At 40.7% G+C, this 18457-nt stretch overlaps 1 protein-coding gene across 1 annotated transcript; it reads right to left on the bottom strand.

The window, feature by feature from the left end:
* Positions 1-7016: 7016 nt before the first annotated feature.
* LOC124143686 lies at positions 7017-17486 on the bottom strand. Its single transcript, XM_046512731.2, has 5 exons — positions 17343-17486; positions 15597-15711; positions 13366-13548; positions 11197-11443; positions 7017-8726 (listed from the first exon to the last, which is right to left on the bottom strand). The coding sequence occupies exons 2-5, from the start codon at positions 15687-15689 to the stop codon at positions 8137-8139; spliced, it is 1113 nt and encodes a 370-aa protein (XP_046368687.2). The 5' UTR covers positions 15690-15711; positions 17343-17486; the 3' UTR covers positions 7017-8136.
* Between the last annotated feature and the right edge of the window lie 971 nt (positions 17487-18457).

Here is an 18457-nt window from a genome sequence, read left to right as displayed (position 1 = left end):
AAAAGCACAATAATATTATGATTCAAAGATGCACTTTGCCGGATGTGGTACACTTGTTCCTTCAATCTGAAAATAATCCATGTAGTAATTCTCAAGTTATAGGTCGCACACTGGTTTAAGTACAAATATTCAAAGTAAATAAATGAATAAAAGCTGCAATTTTCAGAAAATCCAAACACTGAAATTAAATTTCACACTGCACCTCTCCTATTGGTTGAGAAAGTGTTACCATGTTTGAACAGTAGTTTTCAAGTTATAGGTTGCACACAAAAATGTCCACAGAAGGACAGACGGGATTCCTTTGAATAACTGTATACCCCTGCCCTTTTAGTTCGTGGGGGGGGAGGGGGGGGGGGGGGGGGGGGGGGGGGGACATGCATTCATATGCTTAATAATGGCATTTTCATTTTAGTTTTAATTATCAGCACGGAGTCATAACTCTCATCAGATACTTAGAAACTGACACCTTCTATGAAATCCCCCCCACCCAATATCTCCATTGATGGTATAATGGTCAAACTGCAAAGACATGTAAGAGTTAGTAAACATGTTATATATGTATTTAATCATATAGGTTTAAAACTGCGTTCCTATGAATTACACAAGAAGCAAGTTACACACCAAGACGAGTTGTTTGGTGATCCTTTTGTCTGTCAATCAAATGCCAAGCCAATCCGTGCTCTTACTGCCCAAACAACGAGTAGGTGGGTGTGTTGTAAGTGACTTGTAGCACGGGTTGCGACGGTCATTCCAAAATTTTGTTTGAGTTTGGGTAAAATTTAGTGAAGTATAATATGACGTTAAATATGACGTCACATGCTTTCTGCCTTCGAACCTTTCCGAAAATACTGCGTCATTTAGAAGCAATCGTTCGAAGTGTAACCATATGGACTGATGAAATTGATTATATTACTTTGTCTCAAGCCGTAGACGTGATCGAAATGAACCTTGCACTAGATCAACTAACGTTATCGCAGGCTTTGGATGTATTTGACAACTCATATCGGCAACTTTGAGATCGACTACGACCCGTTTGATGAGGAAGAAAATGATTCAAAACGCTTCCCGAAGTCTGTTTCTGAACAACACATAGTATCTTTATTGAAAGACAGTTAAAGTAAGAACATGCGCAGCAACACGGGTACGAGTTTTCAATGAATGGAAAGATATTAGGTCTCGACAAATGAAAGTGCCCGCGTTGAAGGATTTTACTGCTGATGATGTAAACACCTACATGTCAAGATTTGTTCTCGAAGCAAAAAAACAAAATGGAGATGATAATCCTCCAAAAACATTGTTTCAAATTGTAACAGGACTGTTACGTAACATGCGAGAAGAAGGAAATATTCATGTGAACCTCTTTGATATAAAACAATTGGAATGTTTACGTTTTAGACAAGTGCTGAATGCTGAAATGAAAAGACTGACAGCAAAAGGTCTTGGAACCAAAACCAAACAAGCCGAACCAATCACTGAAGAATCCGAAAACACACTTTGGGAGAAGAACATGTTTGGAGACAGTACCTCACAGAGCCTACTCAACACTGTCTTCTATTATAACTGCAAGCTTTTTTGACTTGCATATGACGAGTACAGAAGTTTACAAGTTGAACAGATAATCGTGGATAAAGATCAAATCGGAGATTATATTGAATTCAGAGGGACGACGGCGAAGAATTACAACGGCGGTCTTTATCGCCGTTCAGTGGAGGCCAAGAACATACGTCATCATCCGACCGGGGATCTGCCGAGTGATACAATACTCACCTGTCGAAAATTGGTAACACTGGACCATTTTACAGGCGACCACTGCCAGAGAAAGACAACGACAACCTATGCAAAAGCAGGAAAGTGATCGGTGTGAACTTAAAACATGAATGAAGAAAATGTGTCAAAGTGCTGGAATAGAAGGATATTTCACGAACCACTCCGGTTACTTGTGAGAAAGTACAAAAGACCGTCGCAGAAAATGCCGTCATCTATTGAAAACGTATTGGATCCACCCAAGAAAATCAAACTTGCCCCAGACTCGGAGGTGATCACGCCAAGTTATCCTAGATTGGATTCCAAACCACACGCATTTGTGAACGGAGAGAAAGAAAATCAACCAATTTGTTACCTTAACTGTGTTTTTAACTTTTAATCTAATTGTTAAATCAAGTGTAAACTTTGGAATTTTCAAAGGCACATTAGAAATTTCAACTATTAATTTTCCAAATTTAGCAACATGCGTTCTGTGTCCAGTTTTTTTTTATGTTTGACAGTTACATTGTAATCATTAATAAAGTTATAAACATTTCTATTGTTTTTTGTTGTTTATTTACGTTATGACTCATGAACATTGTGTACAACACTAAAGAAACATTGTATCTGAATTTCTGAAGCTAGTAGGCGGGGCTTGCTGATCTTGGCACCAGCCAATGGTAATAATCTTGAACAAGCCGTGCTCTTACTACCATGATACAGCACGGGTAAGATCAAGGGTACCGCTCGCAACCCGTGCTACAATACAGAGTAAATGCACATCTGGAAAAACCCAAACATTAGAACAAACTTACCCAAAATTCAAATGTAGGTAAAACCCGTAAAAATGGCGCCTTTTGCATACCCTGTAAAGATACACATGTGGATCAAACACATACGAGAATGTGCCGGTATACTAGTGTGTTCCCTTGCTATTGCGATCTTCAATGAAGCGCTAACTAAGTTTTAGCATAGTAAAGCATGGCACGTATACTGTTTTGTTGGTCATCTACCCCCTACGACTCCACCTAGGTTAAACAGCTGATCGTCCATAACACTCATCAGTTATTTGGACCCCAAAGGTAGCTTGTAGCGAGGGATCCCTGTACTAGGAAGTGTTAAAACTGGAAGACATGACAGTGAGAAAAGCCCAAGATTGGAAGTATTATACTCAAAAAGAAAAAGGTTTTTAGGCATCGGGTTCTTAATTTACATCCTGCGGGTCAATCATTATGTTTCAGAAAAAAAAGTTATCAACTTTTCAGTTTCACATGTTTCTCCTCATCACGTGTTTTCAATAATAAAAAAAAGTACAAAACATATGCGAGATAAACATTTTAATGCAGCCTTGTAATGTACCTAATAATGGTAAATACTGATTAAGACAAATATGGCCTTGTAAATATCTAAGGTTTTATTGTATTGATGCAGAAACATTTCACCAAATACTTTTGTTCATATTCCTGAATAATTTCTTTATTCCTCCAATTACAAACTTACTTGTTCAGCACAAAGTTGAATCTTATATTGATAAGTTCCAATATTGATAAGTTACACAACAACTCACAATTAAACAAATGGGTATAATATGTAGCACATCTTGATAAAATGTATTAACAAGAGGCCCATAGGGCCTGTATCGCTCACCTGGATATTTATGCAGTCATGACAAAATATACATTTGCATTGTACATGTATATAATACTGCACATATTTCGTAATTTTGACTGTCAGCATTTAAAATGGGTGGATGGCAAATCTGACAGCATGAACGTGTATTTCTCTAGATACAAATGTAGCATAAAGATCTGAACTGTATCCATGTTATGATCCATGATAATTCATATTAAAGGTATTATTCTCTTCATAACAAACAAATGTATACAATCTATCCGTTTATTATAGGGTGGGGATTATATCAGTTTCCATGTTATGGTCAAGGTTCTAACTCCTTTGGACAGATGAACAGAAGGGCCTGTCCTGTTAGCATATCTCTCATTATACTCTCAATTGTATATATGGTTATACGGTGGGGATCTTAACTGTGTCCAAGTTAAAAACTCTTTTTGGCCCTGCCCCTCAGCCCCTAGGGGTGTGGGGGTGTGGGGGGGTGGGGTGGGGAACTTGGCTTCACATACAATACTCACATAGATGACAGTGTTTGTTTGATTGTTGTTTAACAGCGCACTCAGCAATATTCCAGCTATATGACGGTGGTCTGTAAATAATCGAGTCTGGACCAGACAATCCAGTGATTAATATCATGAGCATCGATCCACGCAATTGGGATCGATGACATGCATTAACCAAGTCAGCGAGCTTGACCATCCGATCCGGTTAGTCGCCTTTTACGACAAGCATAGTTGCCTTTTACTGCAAGCATGGGTTGCTGAAGACCTATTCTACCCCGGATTACTCACGTAAATGACAGTGATGTCAAACGCTGATCCACTGAACTAAAATGGATCTTCGATCTCAAAACCATCCACCCGCAAGGCATGAAAGACAAGATCAATCCTGGAGCCCCCCCCCACCCCTTCTCTTACAGTAATGTCAATGAGTGAGTGAGTGAGTGAGTGAGTATGGTTTTACGCCACTTTTAGCAATATTCCAGCAATATCACGGTGGGGGACACCAGAAATGGGCTTCACACATTGTACCCATGTCGGGAATCGAACCCGGGTCTTCGGCATGACGAGCCAACGCTTTAACCACTAGGCTACCAGGCCGCCCCTAATGTCAATGAAGATCACATACAACACAAAATAGTGCCTAGACACTGGATACATAGTCAGCCGTTTAAGCAGTCAACAAAAACAGCCACTTCAACAAAGGTTGCTGTCAGTATTTATATTCAAATATTAATATCTGCAGCAATACTCTGGACCAAAAACTAATACCAAAATTTATTTGAGTTAGTGAGTGAGTTTGGTTTAACGCTGCTTTTAACAGTATTCCAGTTATATCACGGCGTGTCGAAGTGATGCAGGTCTCCGACGTTTGCCACTTCAGGTAAAAACCACGAGCACGGGTATGGTGCTGACAAACCTGGAAACATAATCAGGGCGAACCGGGAATCGAACCCACAATCATAGGTTTCTGGCGTGCCCAAGGGACGCATCTCTGCACAGTGAGTTACGGAGCCTTAGACGACTGGGCCACCCGTGCCCCCAAATTTATTTGAACAGAATATGATGTCATCATCAGGAGAAACAAACATGCCCAAGTTCAGTTCTCTCATGCTGGCAATTTCATGGGAGAAGATGTTCATAGAGCCAAATATGCCATTTGATATTTTAAAAGCATGATCAAAACACATTTAAAATATATAATATTGCAAAAAATAGAACAAGTGTGTTGAAATGTAAACAAAAAACAAATATCATTACATTTTGAAAGACTCAGTAATGGTTATAAATTTAATTGTCCAATATGCCTGCGATTGTAGATTAGATTAGTACCAGGTGAACGAATTGGGATGTCATCATTGGTGCGAACAAGCATGTACAATATCAGTTTCATTGGTCCTGTGCTTTCTGAGGAAATAATGTTTACAGTGCAAGAATTCTGAAAGAATTTAGGCACATTATCCTGGAGCATGGTCAAAGTGAAAAGGTATAAAATACAACATTGTCAAAAAAGAACATACGGTTTGAGCATGTTGAGATCCACTACCAACTACACACATACCAAATTTCATTCATCTAAACAGTAAGGGCTGAGTAGTGGCCAAAAGAAGTTTTGGCTAGCATTAGGCTGAAGTACAAAGGTCAAATAGCACCACTAATGGAACATATCATGCTGAAATCCACTACAAACTACACATGTACCGATTTCAATTCACTAAAGAAAAATGACTGAGTAATGGCCATAAAGAGGTTTTTCAATATGGCTGCCATTATGGCCATATTGAAAATCAGATTCAAACCTCTTGAACAAATCGGGGTGTCATCACTGTTGGGAACAAGCATTTAAGTTTTAGCATTATTGTTCCAGCATTTTTGAAGAGAAGATGTCAGGTGACCTAAAAAGCATTGATTACACATAAAAGTAAAAAGTGAGTATTCAAACAGTGAATATATGATTAAGGATACTTTCACTACCACATGCTAAATTTTATCAAAATGGTTCATGGTCTACATCTCACAAACATTCTGCAAGAAGGAAAAGCACAAATACTGATAATTATCTGTAGTATGATACACATTGTTCAGACTTGATTATTTACAGACTGTGTGTGTGCCTTAAACAACTCAAAAACAAAAACAAAACACAAGTCATCAATTTAAAGGTCTAAATCAGATACACATGTACCAGATGGTAGAGCATAGAACCCCTTTAATAAAAAAATGTGGAGACGTCATGTTTATATATACAGTCAAGTCCCGTTAATCCGACATCGATGGTTGCATATGATTATGTCGGATTAACGAGTATGTCGGATAAACGAAATTTAGTAGTATCAACGTTCGTGATCAAAAATTGGACAACTAGGCCTACACGATAGATAAGGATTCAAACACGTAATAAAAAATATAAAATAAATATTCATATTGTTATGTTACATTGTTAGCGGAATATGTTTTCTAATCATGCAACCTCTAAAGTTTAACACAAAACAACTTTTACGGACAGTATGACCGATTCAAAATACTTTAAAAAGCATAGTCTGGAATGGAAGTCGCAACTTTGAAACTGGTACCCAAAGCTTAAGAAAGCTGCTTTCTAAGTGGCTAACGTCGACTTCCTGTTGGTCACTTCATTGGTAGGTCATAGTTCGCGAAAGGTTTATATATACACTGTATAAGCAACAATCCAACACCTGCAGATATCTCAGGACAATCATCATCCTCGACAGTCCAGGGTATTTTATCTTAATTCTGTTACAATACATACCCTGAGGGCTATGCTACCCAGCTTTGTTTCCAGTTTGAAAGACACAAAGTTGAAAACATACATCAAGTCAAATCGCGGTTCTCTTATTTAAGAAACAAATGGCAGAATAACTAGTACACAACTCGTTTTGTTGAGTACCTTTTCAAATACCACTGGGTGAGGTGAGGTGAAATTGGGTTTAACGTCGCATCCAAGATTATTGCACTTATATAGCGACGTGCATGCACGTGTATGTGTGTGTGTGGCTGCTTGTACTAGTCCGGACTGATGCCGATTTATAGTGCTAGCTCACTGAGATACCATGCCGCAGTTTAACATGAATACCCCACTCAGACACAGTATACTGACTCCGAGCCGACCAGTCCTTGTTTTAGCCCATTAATGCCGAGCGCCAGACAGGGTAACAACAAGTACAATCTTTTAACGTCTTTTTGTATGACGCGGCCCGGGATCGAACCCGGGACCTTCCGCTCTCCGGGCGGACGCTCTACCACAAGACCACGGAGGCGGTCTAAATACCACTGGGAATGTCTTATAGTATTCAGACTTCCCTCCCTTTGTCCAACATATTTTCCATCTGAAACTTCATATTAACTCTTTTACATTAAATTTATCCAAGGCTTGTATATACACAATAATAATTTTAAATGTACACCTATTGCTGAAATCTTAATCTTTTGATTGGTTGTTTATCACAAGCTTATGACAGAGAAATGTTGTGCTTAGTTAGTGGTAACAGAAAATGCGACTTACTTAAGAACTAACCTTCTATAGCTATTGGGTCCAGGGTATTTATGACAACAGAGAGGTAATATCACACCCTGCACTATGGAGGATGGACAATAGTAGACCTCAGCAGGACCCTGCGTCACAATGGGCAGCATGAGTTCCTGATTTTCCCCCAATCCAGACAAGGAGGGAATTGGCTTCAAGTCAAGACCCTACTTGACAAAACGGCTAGAACCCACGCTATAACGGGTAAGACAATCAACACCCACAGACAGCCTCCGAAGGGTTATTTTCACCTAGGGTCTATAAGAAACATTAACATTATTATGAAAATGACTCAAACAGTATCAATGTTATGGCTATCAACTTCTAAATGCAGTGGACATCAGATTATATTCACTTTCACCAGTGCATTTTCTTAATTAAGGGCCAACAAGTCCTTCATTCTTTGATAAGCTGAACACAGTTAACTCGGGTTAAAGGGGACCGCTAAGTTTAGTTTGTTATAACTGTAGTTCGTTATAAGCATATATATCTCATATATTCACCGGCCCAAAATAATATATGGACCGGCCCAAAAGCAGTTTCGCTACATCTGTCAGTTTGTTATAAACATAGTTTACTTTATGTCTAACATTGCTCCAGAATCAGCCCAATGAAATAATTCATCCATTATATGGAGTTGAATTCGTCAGGAGCTCTACCATATCGATCATCATGCACGTCTCCTTGTTGCTCCAGAATTGGCCCAATGAAATAATTCATCCATTATATGGAGTTGAATTCGTCAGGAGCTTTACCATATTGATCATCATGTGCGCTTCCTTGAGCCTGATCCCTGACATGGGCTTGCAGAATTGGTCGCTGTAAAAACAAAAGTACTTTCAATTCTGCTGTGGTACATCCCGTTCGATTGCCTTCCAGTGTTTCAACAATGCAAGCAAGCTCCCACCCTTCTCGGCCAAACCTTTCAATCACCGGTTCCCACTTGGTGTTGGTGGCCACTCCACCACACACAGTCCTCAACTCTACATAGTGCTCCAGCACCACTCCCTCGTACACAGCAGTGTCGTCGTTCATACGAGACATCGGCTTCTCGAAAAACCATATGGAGTTGAGATCCATTTTCCTTGAGAGGGCCTTGTGCTTAAACCCATCATCAAAGAACACTTCCACCAATCGCCATCCTTTAGACAAGTATTCTGTCATTATTCCAAGCCAGTTGCAGTTTACAGAAAGTCCAGTTCCGCCAAAACTTAGGTTAGTTTTCAGCTGTACAGGACATGGGACGCACATGTATGCATACAGCTCGTTTGTTGGTGCACTTGGCATGTCGAAGAACAAGTCAACCCCCATGACTGAAAATCAAAATAACATTATGACATTTGGTAAAATATTTTTTGTGCCAAACAACAAGTTGGTCATGCCTGAAAAATTACATCAAAAGAGGAGGGAATGGTCAAAATGTATCACAGCTACATCGAGGGAGGGCCATTAAAAATAACAATTTTATTCTTTTGAACAGAAAAATTATTTTTTTATGATAAAAATATCACTTATACTTATCCTGACTCATACTAAGTTGCTCGTATCTTCTTTTTCCCAAAACAGTGGAACCTCTTGTGGATTGTTCCTAAAGAACAGATATCATCTCACCCAAATGCACCCCTCTCACGCGCATGAACAGCAGAAACATGTGACCAACCAGTCACACTCATCACTCCATATTCTCTCTTCCAGACAGACCGCCTCCGTGGTCTAGTGGTAGAGCGTCCGCCCGGAGAGCGGAAGGTCCGGGATTCGATCCCGGACTGCGTCATACCAAAAGACGTTAAAAGATGGTACTTGTTGTTACCCTGTCTGGCGCTCGGCATTAAGGGGCTAAAACAAGGACTGGTCGGCTCGGAGTCAGTATACTGTGTCTGAGTGGGGTATTCATGTTAAACTGCGGCATGGTATCTCAGTGGGCTAGCACTATAAATCGGCATCAGTCCGGACTAGTACAAGCAGCCACACAAACATACACACACGTACATGCACGTCACTATATAAGTGCACGCGACGTTAAACCCCATTTCACCTCACCTTCCAGACAGAGCGGGGCAGGGACGGCTGAGCTGGTGCTTGAGTGTATGAGTCAGGATAAGTATAAATAATACTTTTATCATAAAAATTCATATTTTATTGTACCCTGACTCATTCTAATTTGCTTGAATCTCACTGTCGGTGGTAGGTATCACCTGGAGGTGTGATCAAACATGGTCAAACGATCTGTTCTCACTGCTGGCTTGTCCTTGGCTCCTTGATGCCTGATAAGCGACTCCTGAAGTGCGCTTCTGAACCGATTGTTAATAAATCAAGTTCATAGTCTGGACTGACTTGATTAACGTCTGGTCCTTTGAATCTTGGACCACCTTCTTGTTAATGCCGCGGATGACAAATCCCACGTCTGACGTAAAAGAGGTCAGACCAATGGGAGTTGGCTATCAAGCCCTAGGAAATAGAGAAGAGTATCGCCGTCAGAGAATGAGCTGACGTGATCGGAAGCAAACTTTTGATGTTTCTTCTGCACGATCATCACGGACAGGAATATCCTTTCCTGGGCCCCGTTCCACAAAGCGATCTTAGCGCTAAGACTATTGTAAGCCAATGTTAAAGTATGGGAGTTATGATCATCTTAGCGCTAAGATCGCTTTGTGCAAGTGGGCCCTGGTCTGTCTAAGGAGTCTTTAAGCATTCAGCATTGCTTCATTAATGGAGCAGGACATGGAAAGGCCAAGGAGAGAACATCTTGTTGTGCTAACTGCTTATCATTGACACAGTAGTCTCTGCTCTTCAAACCTGAAATCAATGAATAGTCTTCATCAATCTCCGGCGCCTGGAGGAAGACGACCATCCCGCGTAAAGGAAGCACCTTGACACTGAAGTTTGAACCCTGGGTACTCGTAGTCTCCAGAAAAGAGGCATCAAGGTTCTTGGCTATCTGTGAAATCAGCTGGGGAAAAAATAAGAAGGCGAGGAGTCTGACTGGTTGGTCACGACTTCCCTGAGAGTGGTGCATTTGGGTGAGACAATCTGTTTAATTGGGAACACTGCACAAGAGTTTCCACTACCTTTTGGGAAGAGTGAGTGAGTGAGTATAGTTTTACGCTGCTTTTAGCAATATTCCAGCAATATCACGGAGGGAGGACACCAGAAATGGGCTTCACACATTGTACCCATGTCGGGAATCGAACCCAGGTCTTTGGCGTGACGAGCGAACGCTTTAACCACTAGGCTACCTGACCGCCCCTAGTTTCGGGAAGAAGAAAGAGATAAGCAAATTTACATGTTTCAAACATAGGGGGAGTTACAAATGTGAAATCTCCATTAAACACTGCTAATATTTTCTGAATGAAACCATGTATCAACCCCTGAAGATCCGGGGTAGAATAGGTCTTCAGCAACCCATGCTTGCCGTAAAAGGCAACTATCCTTGTCGTAAGAGGCGACTAATAGGATCGGGTGGTCATGCTCGCTGACTTGGTTAATGCATGTCATCGTGTCCCAATTGCGTAGATTGATGCTCATGATGTCAATCACTGGATTGTCTGGTCCATACTCAATTATTTACAGACTGTCGTCATATGGCTGGAATTTTGCTGAGTGTGGCGTAAAACAACAAACAAAAAAACGAACAAACAAAAATATGTTCCAAAAATACCCTAGGGGTACATAGAAGCAATATCATGTTGAAGTCTCTAACATCTGTCATAAGCATTGCGGTCGTGCCAGAGCCGGAGCTCGAATTCAGGCCAAGGACTTTGACATAAAACAACAAACACTTACCGGGACCCCCGCCCCGCATTTCTGCTGCAAACCCCTGGCGCCTTATTTGTCCAGTCGTTTCTACACAGATGAGCCGCCCGCCTGTCCTGGTGTTTTCTGCAATGGCTTGATTGATCTGGGACGTGTCAGTGTCAACAGTGGCCCCAATCAAGCCATGACGCACAACTTGCATAACCATGACTGCTTTGACGATATGGAGATTCCACCCCTCAAACCTTGGCAAGGTCGGGTAACGACAGAAGAAGCCCTGAAAATTGTAAAATAGTGCCACTGCAATGTAGTTCACCTGGACATGTAGTTAACATAGTTTCACAAAAAAGCAACTTATATAGACTGATGTTAAAATAGTTTCTGAAAAAATACAAACAGTACCTGCTATTGATTTGAACAAAATTTGATGTCATCAAATAAGGAACATACCAGTACACGCCACGGCTTCCTCAGACTGACAATTCAGAGAAGAACATGTTGACAGAGCCAAAATGTTGTTTGTTTGTTTGTTTGTTTGTTGTTCAACGCCGCACTCAGCAATATTCCAGACGGTTTGTAAACATGGTAAATAAATGAGTCTGGACCAGACAATCCAGTGATTGACATCATGAGTATCGATCTACGCAATTGAGATATGATGATATGCATCAACCAAGTCACCGAGCCTGACCACCCAATTCCGTTAGTCACCTACTATTATGACAAGCATAGCTGCATTAAGGCATGCACGGTTTGCTGAAAACCTATTCTAACCCGGAATCTTCACGGGTGGCAATCTCAGAGAAGTTTACAGAGGCAAATATGTATTTTGAGAGAACTTTAGAGCATATGGTTAAAGTAATATCCAAATCTAAATATTTTGCAAAGAAACGTAATATATATGTGTTGAATCCCACCACTAACATGTATCAAATGTCATTACACCCTGAACAGAAAGTTATAAATAGGTTATTCAATATGGCTGCTGTGACGGCCATCTTGAACATCAGATTCAGACCTTTTGAACACATAAGGGTGTCATCATTGGTATTCAATCTGCGACCAATTTCACATTATTTTGACAAATTGTGCTTGTGAGTTAAAACAGAAATCTCCTGACAATCAAAATAAAATGACATATCTATATATCTCCCGTCCATTGTCTGACCTTGTAGTGAATGACATGTGCAAAGAAATGTGACATTGTAAATACTAACTGGTTTGCCCACCTGCATGTGGAAGAGGTTGAATACAAGACCTACATTTAGTTCTGGGACAAAATATCAATAGAATTTCAAAATAAGATGCATTTAGAAGTAATAAGCAAGATGTTAGACATGAGGATCACTTGTCCATTGTCAAGGAACCTGCCCTGTGTACATTCCATTGTTCAAATCACATGACATTAATTGAAGGAAGAAAACTTAATCTTCCACATTGCCCATTATATGAAAAACTAAGAATAGATGTACTTCCAAAGTATCACACAACATTTTCCAAACTTAAACAGCCACTGTCATCAACTAATCCAATAATTGTCAATTGTTTAGCCAAAAATATATTGGTACTGATTCCTGGTATGAAAAAACGAAGCAAAATGTTCTCTAAACTCCATGTGTAATAGTGTCTGACAAGCTTGGGTGACATATGAAATGATGTACAAGACATTGACCACTTTATGGAGCTTCCGAGAATATTATCCTGTTTACAATGTACTTGTAATAATGGGTCTGTTAGGAAGGTTTAGCCTGGCTTAGAACATCTTCCCGAGGCAAGAGAGTTAACTGATTATAAAAGTCCAGTTTCCACCCTTGCCGAACTTGGCTGGTATTATGGAGTTACATTTTGGCTGGACTAATGAGTCCTGACTGGCCACCATTTTGTGTGAAGCAAACAGAAGTGATACGAGAGGTGGAATCTGATTGGTCCATAGGAGAGGATTAGAAGGGACATAACTGGTAATAGCCACTGGTGGCGCTACGATCGAGCCCAGTAATTCCAGCCTAGTTCGGTAAGGGTTGAAACTGGTTACCCAACTGGTTATTGGTTACCCAATGAAAAATGTAATAACCCAATTAAAATCGAAACCCTAGAGTCAAAACTCAATTGCACAAAAAGTTATCTGGAGCTCTGTACCCAAAGAATGCACAGGACCAAGTGCCCCCACATTGACTGTATACTATTTTTTTTATCATGTACCTGAAATGGAACGACCATCGAAGTGCTGAATATATGCTGTTGTGCAGCATACGGAATGCGATAAAAACTGAGGAGACGGAATCCTTCAGCATACTTTTGTCCCAGGATAGGATAGTAGGAGTCAATGTTGGTGGTGATCATCCGGTTGGACGCTGCGAAGGCCATCTTGCCTGTCATGGTTACCTGAAATAATATTATATGAGGCTATAATTATGTGGTGTTTCTATACAATTACCTGTACTTTCCTTGCACATGCCGACCCGTGAAGATCTGGGGTAGAATAGGTCTTCAGCAACCCATTCTGGCCGTAAAAGGCAACTATGCTTGTCGTAAGAAGAAGCAACTAACAGGATCGGGTAGTCAGGCTCGTTGACTTGGATGAGGCATGTCATTGAACCCATTTGCATGGATGGATGCTCATGATATCAATCACTGGATTGTCTGGTCCAGACTCGATTATTTACAGACTGGAATATTGCTGAGTGCAGCGTAAAACAAACCAGCCAACCAACTTGCACATGCCAGTTGGACCTGGATCTGTCGATAGAGATTCAAAATGATGCCAGATTCTGTACCAAGCTGAATGACAAGAGTGAGTAAGTGAGTGAGTTTGGTTTTACGCCGCTTTTAGCAATATTCCAGCAATATCATGGCGGGGGACACCAGAAATGGGCTTCACACATTGTACCCATGTCGGGAATCGAACCCGGGTCTTCGGCGTGACGAGCAAACGCTTTAACCACTAGGCTACCCGACTGCCCCTGAATGACAAGAGGCACTGTTTCAATTTTCAAAGTGAGACTTTCCCATTCATGTCCTGCTTATGACAGCATTTCTCGGTTGCTTTGGTACTTTAGAGCATGTACATTGTGTTCAAATTTCAAGGAAAGACAGTTTTTCAATCCAGGTTTCATCATCAAAGGCCTGGTTAAGTAATTCCAGAGGTTTTATGTAAAACATTTAGAGTAATTAACTAAATACGGAACATTGCCTGTCAACATGAAGCTATCCCTTGCTATGACTTTGACATGAAGTTTTCGATCTTCCTTTACTGACACTTACTTTCTTGAAGCAAACTGTACGAGTGGCTGTAGAGTAGGACAACATTTCACAAACATCAAGTTTGTTTGTTTGTTTGTTGTTAAACACCACACTCAGCAATATTCCAGCTGTATGACGGCGGTCTGTAAATAATCCAGTCTGGACCAGACAATCCAGTGATTGACATCATGAGCATTGATCCACACAATTGGGATATGATGACATGCATCAACCAAGTCAGCGATTCGGACCACCCGATCCCGTTAGTCGCCTCTTACAACAAGCAGAATTGTCCCTTTACGGAAAGCATGGGTTGCTGAAGATCTATTCTACCCCGTATCTTCAAGGGTGAGGATCAACAAGCAGCGAGTAAATGTGCATCTGACAGCACCAATATAGAATATTCTAGATGTGTATTGTTGTAATACCGCTGAAAGATGTACATTTACTCGCTGTTTGTTGATCCTCATGACACGGCGGTCCACTTCCCTCTTGTTCTGCGCATGCCTAGTTTGGAAGGCTGCAGTCTGCATGTTTTAGTGCTGCCTTTACCATATTTTCAGCAGCATGCTCTCAGATTAATAATTGCCATTGTGTTGTGTTGCCGATTCCTTGTGTATTGTAGGCATACGACAGATTTCTGTTGCAGTCTCTCAGTTTTCATTGATAGGCATGATGAAGCTGTGCCCAGGCGTGTGTGACTTACCTGTGTATCAATGAAGCTGTATTCTGCAGCTGTGCCAAGGAGTCTAGGACTAACCTGTATATCAATAAAGCTGTATTCTGCAGCTGTGCCCAGGTGTGTATGACTTACCTGTGTTTCAATGAAGCTGTATTCTGTAGCTGTGCCCAGATGGGTATGACTTACCTCTGTTTCAATGAAGCTGTATTCTGTAGCTGTGCCCAGGTGTGTATGACTTACTTGTATATCAATTAAGCTGTATTCTGCAGCTGTGCCCAGGTGGGTATGACTTACCTCTGTTTCAATGAAGCAGTATTCTGCAGCTGTGCCCAGGTGGGTATGACTTACCTCTGTTTCAATGAAGCAGTATTCTGCAGCTGTGCCCAGATGGGTATGACTTACCTCTGTTTCAATAAAGCTGTATTCTGCAGCTGTCCAGGTGTGTATGACTTACCTGTGTTTCAATGAAGCTGTATTCTGCAGCTGTGCCCAGGTGTGTATGACTTACCTCTGTTTCAATAAAGCTGTATTCCACAGCTGGACCAGGGTAGGGTGGTCCAGGTGGGAGAACCTCACGCTCTTGACTTGGACCTGATCCCATGTTGTCTGTAGATCACCTGGTTCTGGAACACAGGTCAATTATTCAAATATCAACACTGAATTTTAAAAAATGGAGGGCAGTAATGGGGGGCAGTTTTGAGGGTGTGAGTTTGAGTTTGATTTAACATAGCTTAGTTTTAAGAGGGTAGTAGTGGAGGGCAGGAATGGGATGCAGAAAATCACCCTATTCTTAAGGTGCTTCCTCCTCACTCCCCAACCATCCTTCCCAACTCCTATCCCCCTCCTCCGCTTCAATTACACATTGTCACCGGTACCCCTTATAAACAAACATGGCGTCGCCCTTGTCATTCGGCGATTGAGTCAGAATTAACCATCGGGAATCTGGATAAACTAAAGGGATAATTGCTATCATTACCAAAAATAATATACTGAAAATCAGTGTCTAACTGTGACATTGCTAAGGCATTTTTTAAGTTTTGGCAACTTTGGAGATATAAATTTCGAAACAATTTTGCAAGGGCACCAGGCCAAGACAAGCGGGATCAGTAGCCATATCTGTGCTTGTAGACTACTGCGGCTTGAAACCTTTTCCACAAATTAAAATAGTTGGATTTGGCCGAAATATGTTTGAATTGTTACCTTGTTTCGTTTTGTCGCTGTGTGTACATCTGGCTGCACTTAACGTTATGACAGGACAGCCTGACTGTCAACAACGTCTGAACGTGGCCGTGACGTCCCATAGACTAGGGTTAGAGTAGCTTCCCTTTGACAAAGGGCAGCTACTCTAGCGGACAGACTGATGGATTGCCGCGAAAGGCACGTAAAAACAATTGTTGTTTTGCGTATATGTTGCTTCGCCACTGTATAAGAAACAGATTTCAGTTGGAACTATAGTGGCTACTGTCACTGTCCGACTTAGACATCACTTACCCTGTGACATAATAAATATTAATGCGTGCATTCCACGAAAACTCGCAATGTTTCCATAATGTTAGTGAGAGAGGGAAAGCGATTTTCAAGCACAGAATTAAAGTTTGGTTTGGTTTGGTTTGTTGTTAAAGGCCGCACTCAGCAATATTCCAGCTATATGACAGCGGTCTGTAAATAATCGAGTCTCGACCAGACAATCCAGTGATTTACATCATGAACATCGATCCACGCAATTGGAATCGATGACATGCATCAACCAAGTCAGCGAGCCTGCCCACCCGATCCTGTTAGTCGCCTTTTACGACAAGCATAGTCGCCTTTTACGGCAAGCATGAGTTGCTGAAGACCTATTCTACCGCGGAATCTTCACGAGATACAGAATTAAAGAATGACATTATGTGATAGAGAGGTTATCACGCTTGTGTGTTTGGGGATGGTAAATATCCTGCATTAGGAATAAACATTGTATTTAGCGATGGTAAATATCCTGCATTAGGAATAAACATTGTATTTAGCGATGGTAAATATCCTGCATTAGGAATAAACATTGTATTTAGCGAGCTAAATACAATGTTTATTCCTAATGCAGGATATTTACCATCCCCAAACACACAAGCCTGATGACCTCTATGTACGTGTAGATTTGCGTAAGAGGCATGAGGGATCCAGTAATATCTAACCAAAGCTATGATTCATGACACCTGATGCGCATACAAGTGCACAGCAAATCAACGGCATTTTCATAAGAAAAGCATACCATTACCTTTCCTTTTGCAAGTTGGTGCTCCAAAGTTAGATGAGTCCCGGGTAGCTTTGCACTTGCAGTTATAATTGTGCATCTGTTGTAATTACTTGCGTAAATGTGGACGGTTGTCAGACTCTCTTAAACTTAATGTCCGGTGTTTGTGCAATTTGCTTCCTGTGAAATACGTTTTATGGTTGCGCTACAATCCACAATGAAACACAGCTCCGTTATTCATTATTTGCATTCTGAAAACATCACAGGTCAAAGCGCAGTTTCACATACATGTATTAACAATGGAGAATTCATCCGTGGTATTGTATCGTATTTCCTCTCACAAACATTGATATAAAGTAGTTATATCTACAACATTCGTTTTTATTGTAAGGGCGCACCAATATGATGGTAGGAGCCACCTGGAGCTTCCAAAGTTTCCAAACGCCCATATTCAGGTACAATAATGCATCTCCACCAATTTTTAAAATGAACAAACTCCATTAATTGGTATTACAGTAAACTACGATTAAAACGAACACGCTTATAACGAACTGACGGATATAACGAACTTACCTGTTGGTCCCGACTATTTGCTTTAGTTATGCTGTATATTTGCTTATAACGAACTACGGTTATAACGAACTAAAATTAGTAGTCCCTTTGAGTTCGTTATAACCGTACTTTACTGTACATAGAAAATCTCACCTTCGTGTCTTTTGTCTTATCAAATTTATCAACACGAGTCGATAAAGGTTTAAACGCCGAGGTTTGTTCAGTGTTGAATTATTTATTCAATATCTTTTGGTAAAAACCGGGGTGCATACTATGTAGATCCGCGTGAATTTAATTCTCAGTTTATCATGTGGTGAAATGTATATGTTCACGATGGTTTTCTTTCATCTCATGATAGACGCGCGGGTTTACACAATGTGCACACCGTTTACGTTTATACCCCCATTAAATTAATTTGTTAATACATTGTTATATGGAACTACAGAATACGTTTTCTGTTTTTTAAACCGAACCTGTGTCAACGATATGTTACTGATATACAATGAATTCAGCATATTTCATTAGCAGCAATCTACTACTGATATGGTTTTAATGTTTATTATCTGGCAGTTTTCATATCATAACCA

Source organism: Haliotis rufescens, unplaced genomic scaffold (assembly GCF_023055435.1).
Source record: "Haliotis rufescens isolate VD_foot unplaced genomic scaffold, xgHalRufe1.0.p SCAF_7, whole genome shotgun sequence".
NCBI lineage: Eukaryota > Metazoa > Mollusca > Gastropoda > Lepetellida > Haliotidae > Haliotis > Haliotis rufescens.
The sequence above is the reverse complement of the archived record's forward strand: the minus strand, read 5'-3'. Positions and strand labels throughout refer to the sequence as shown.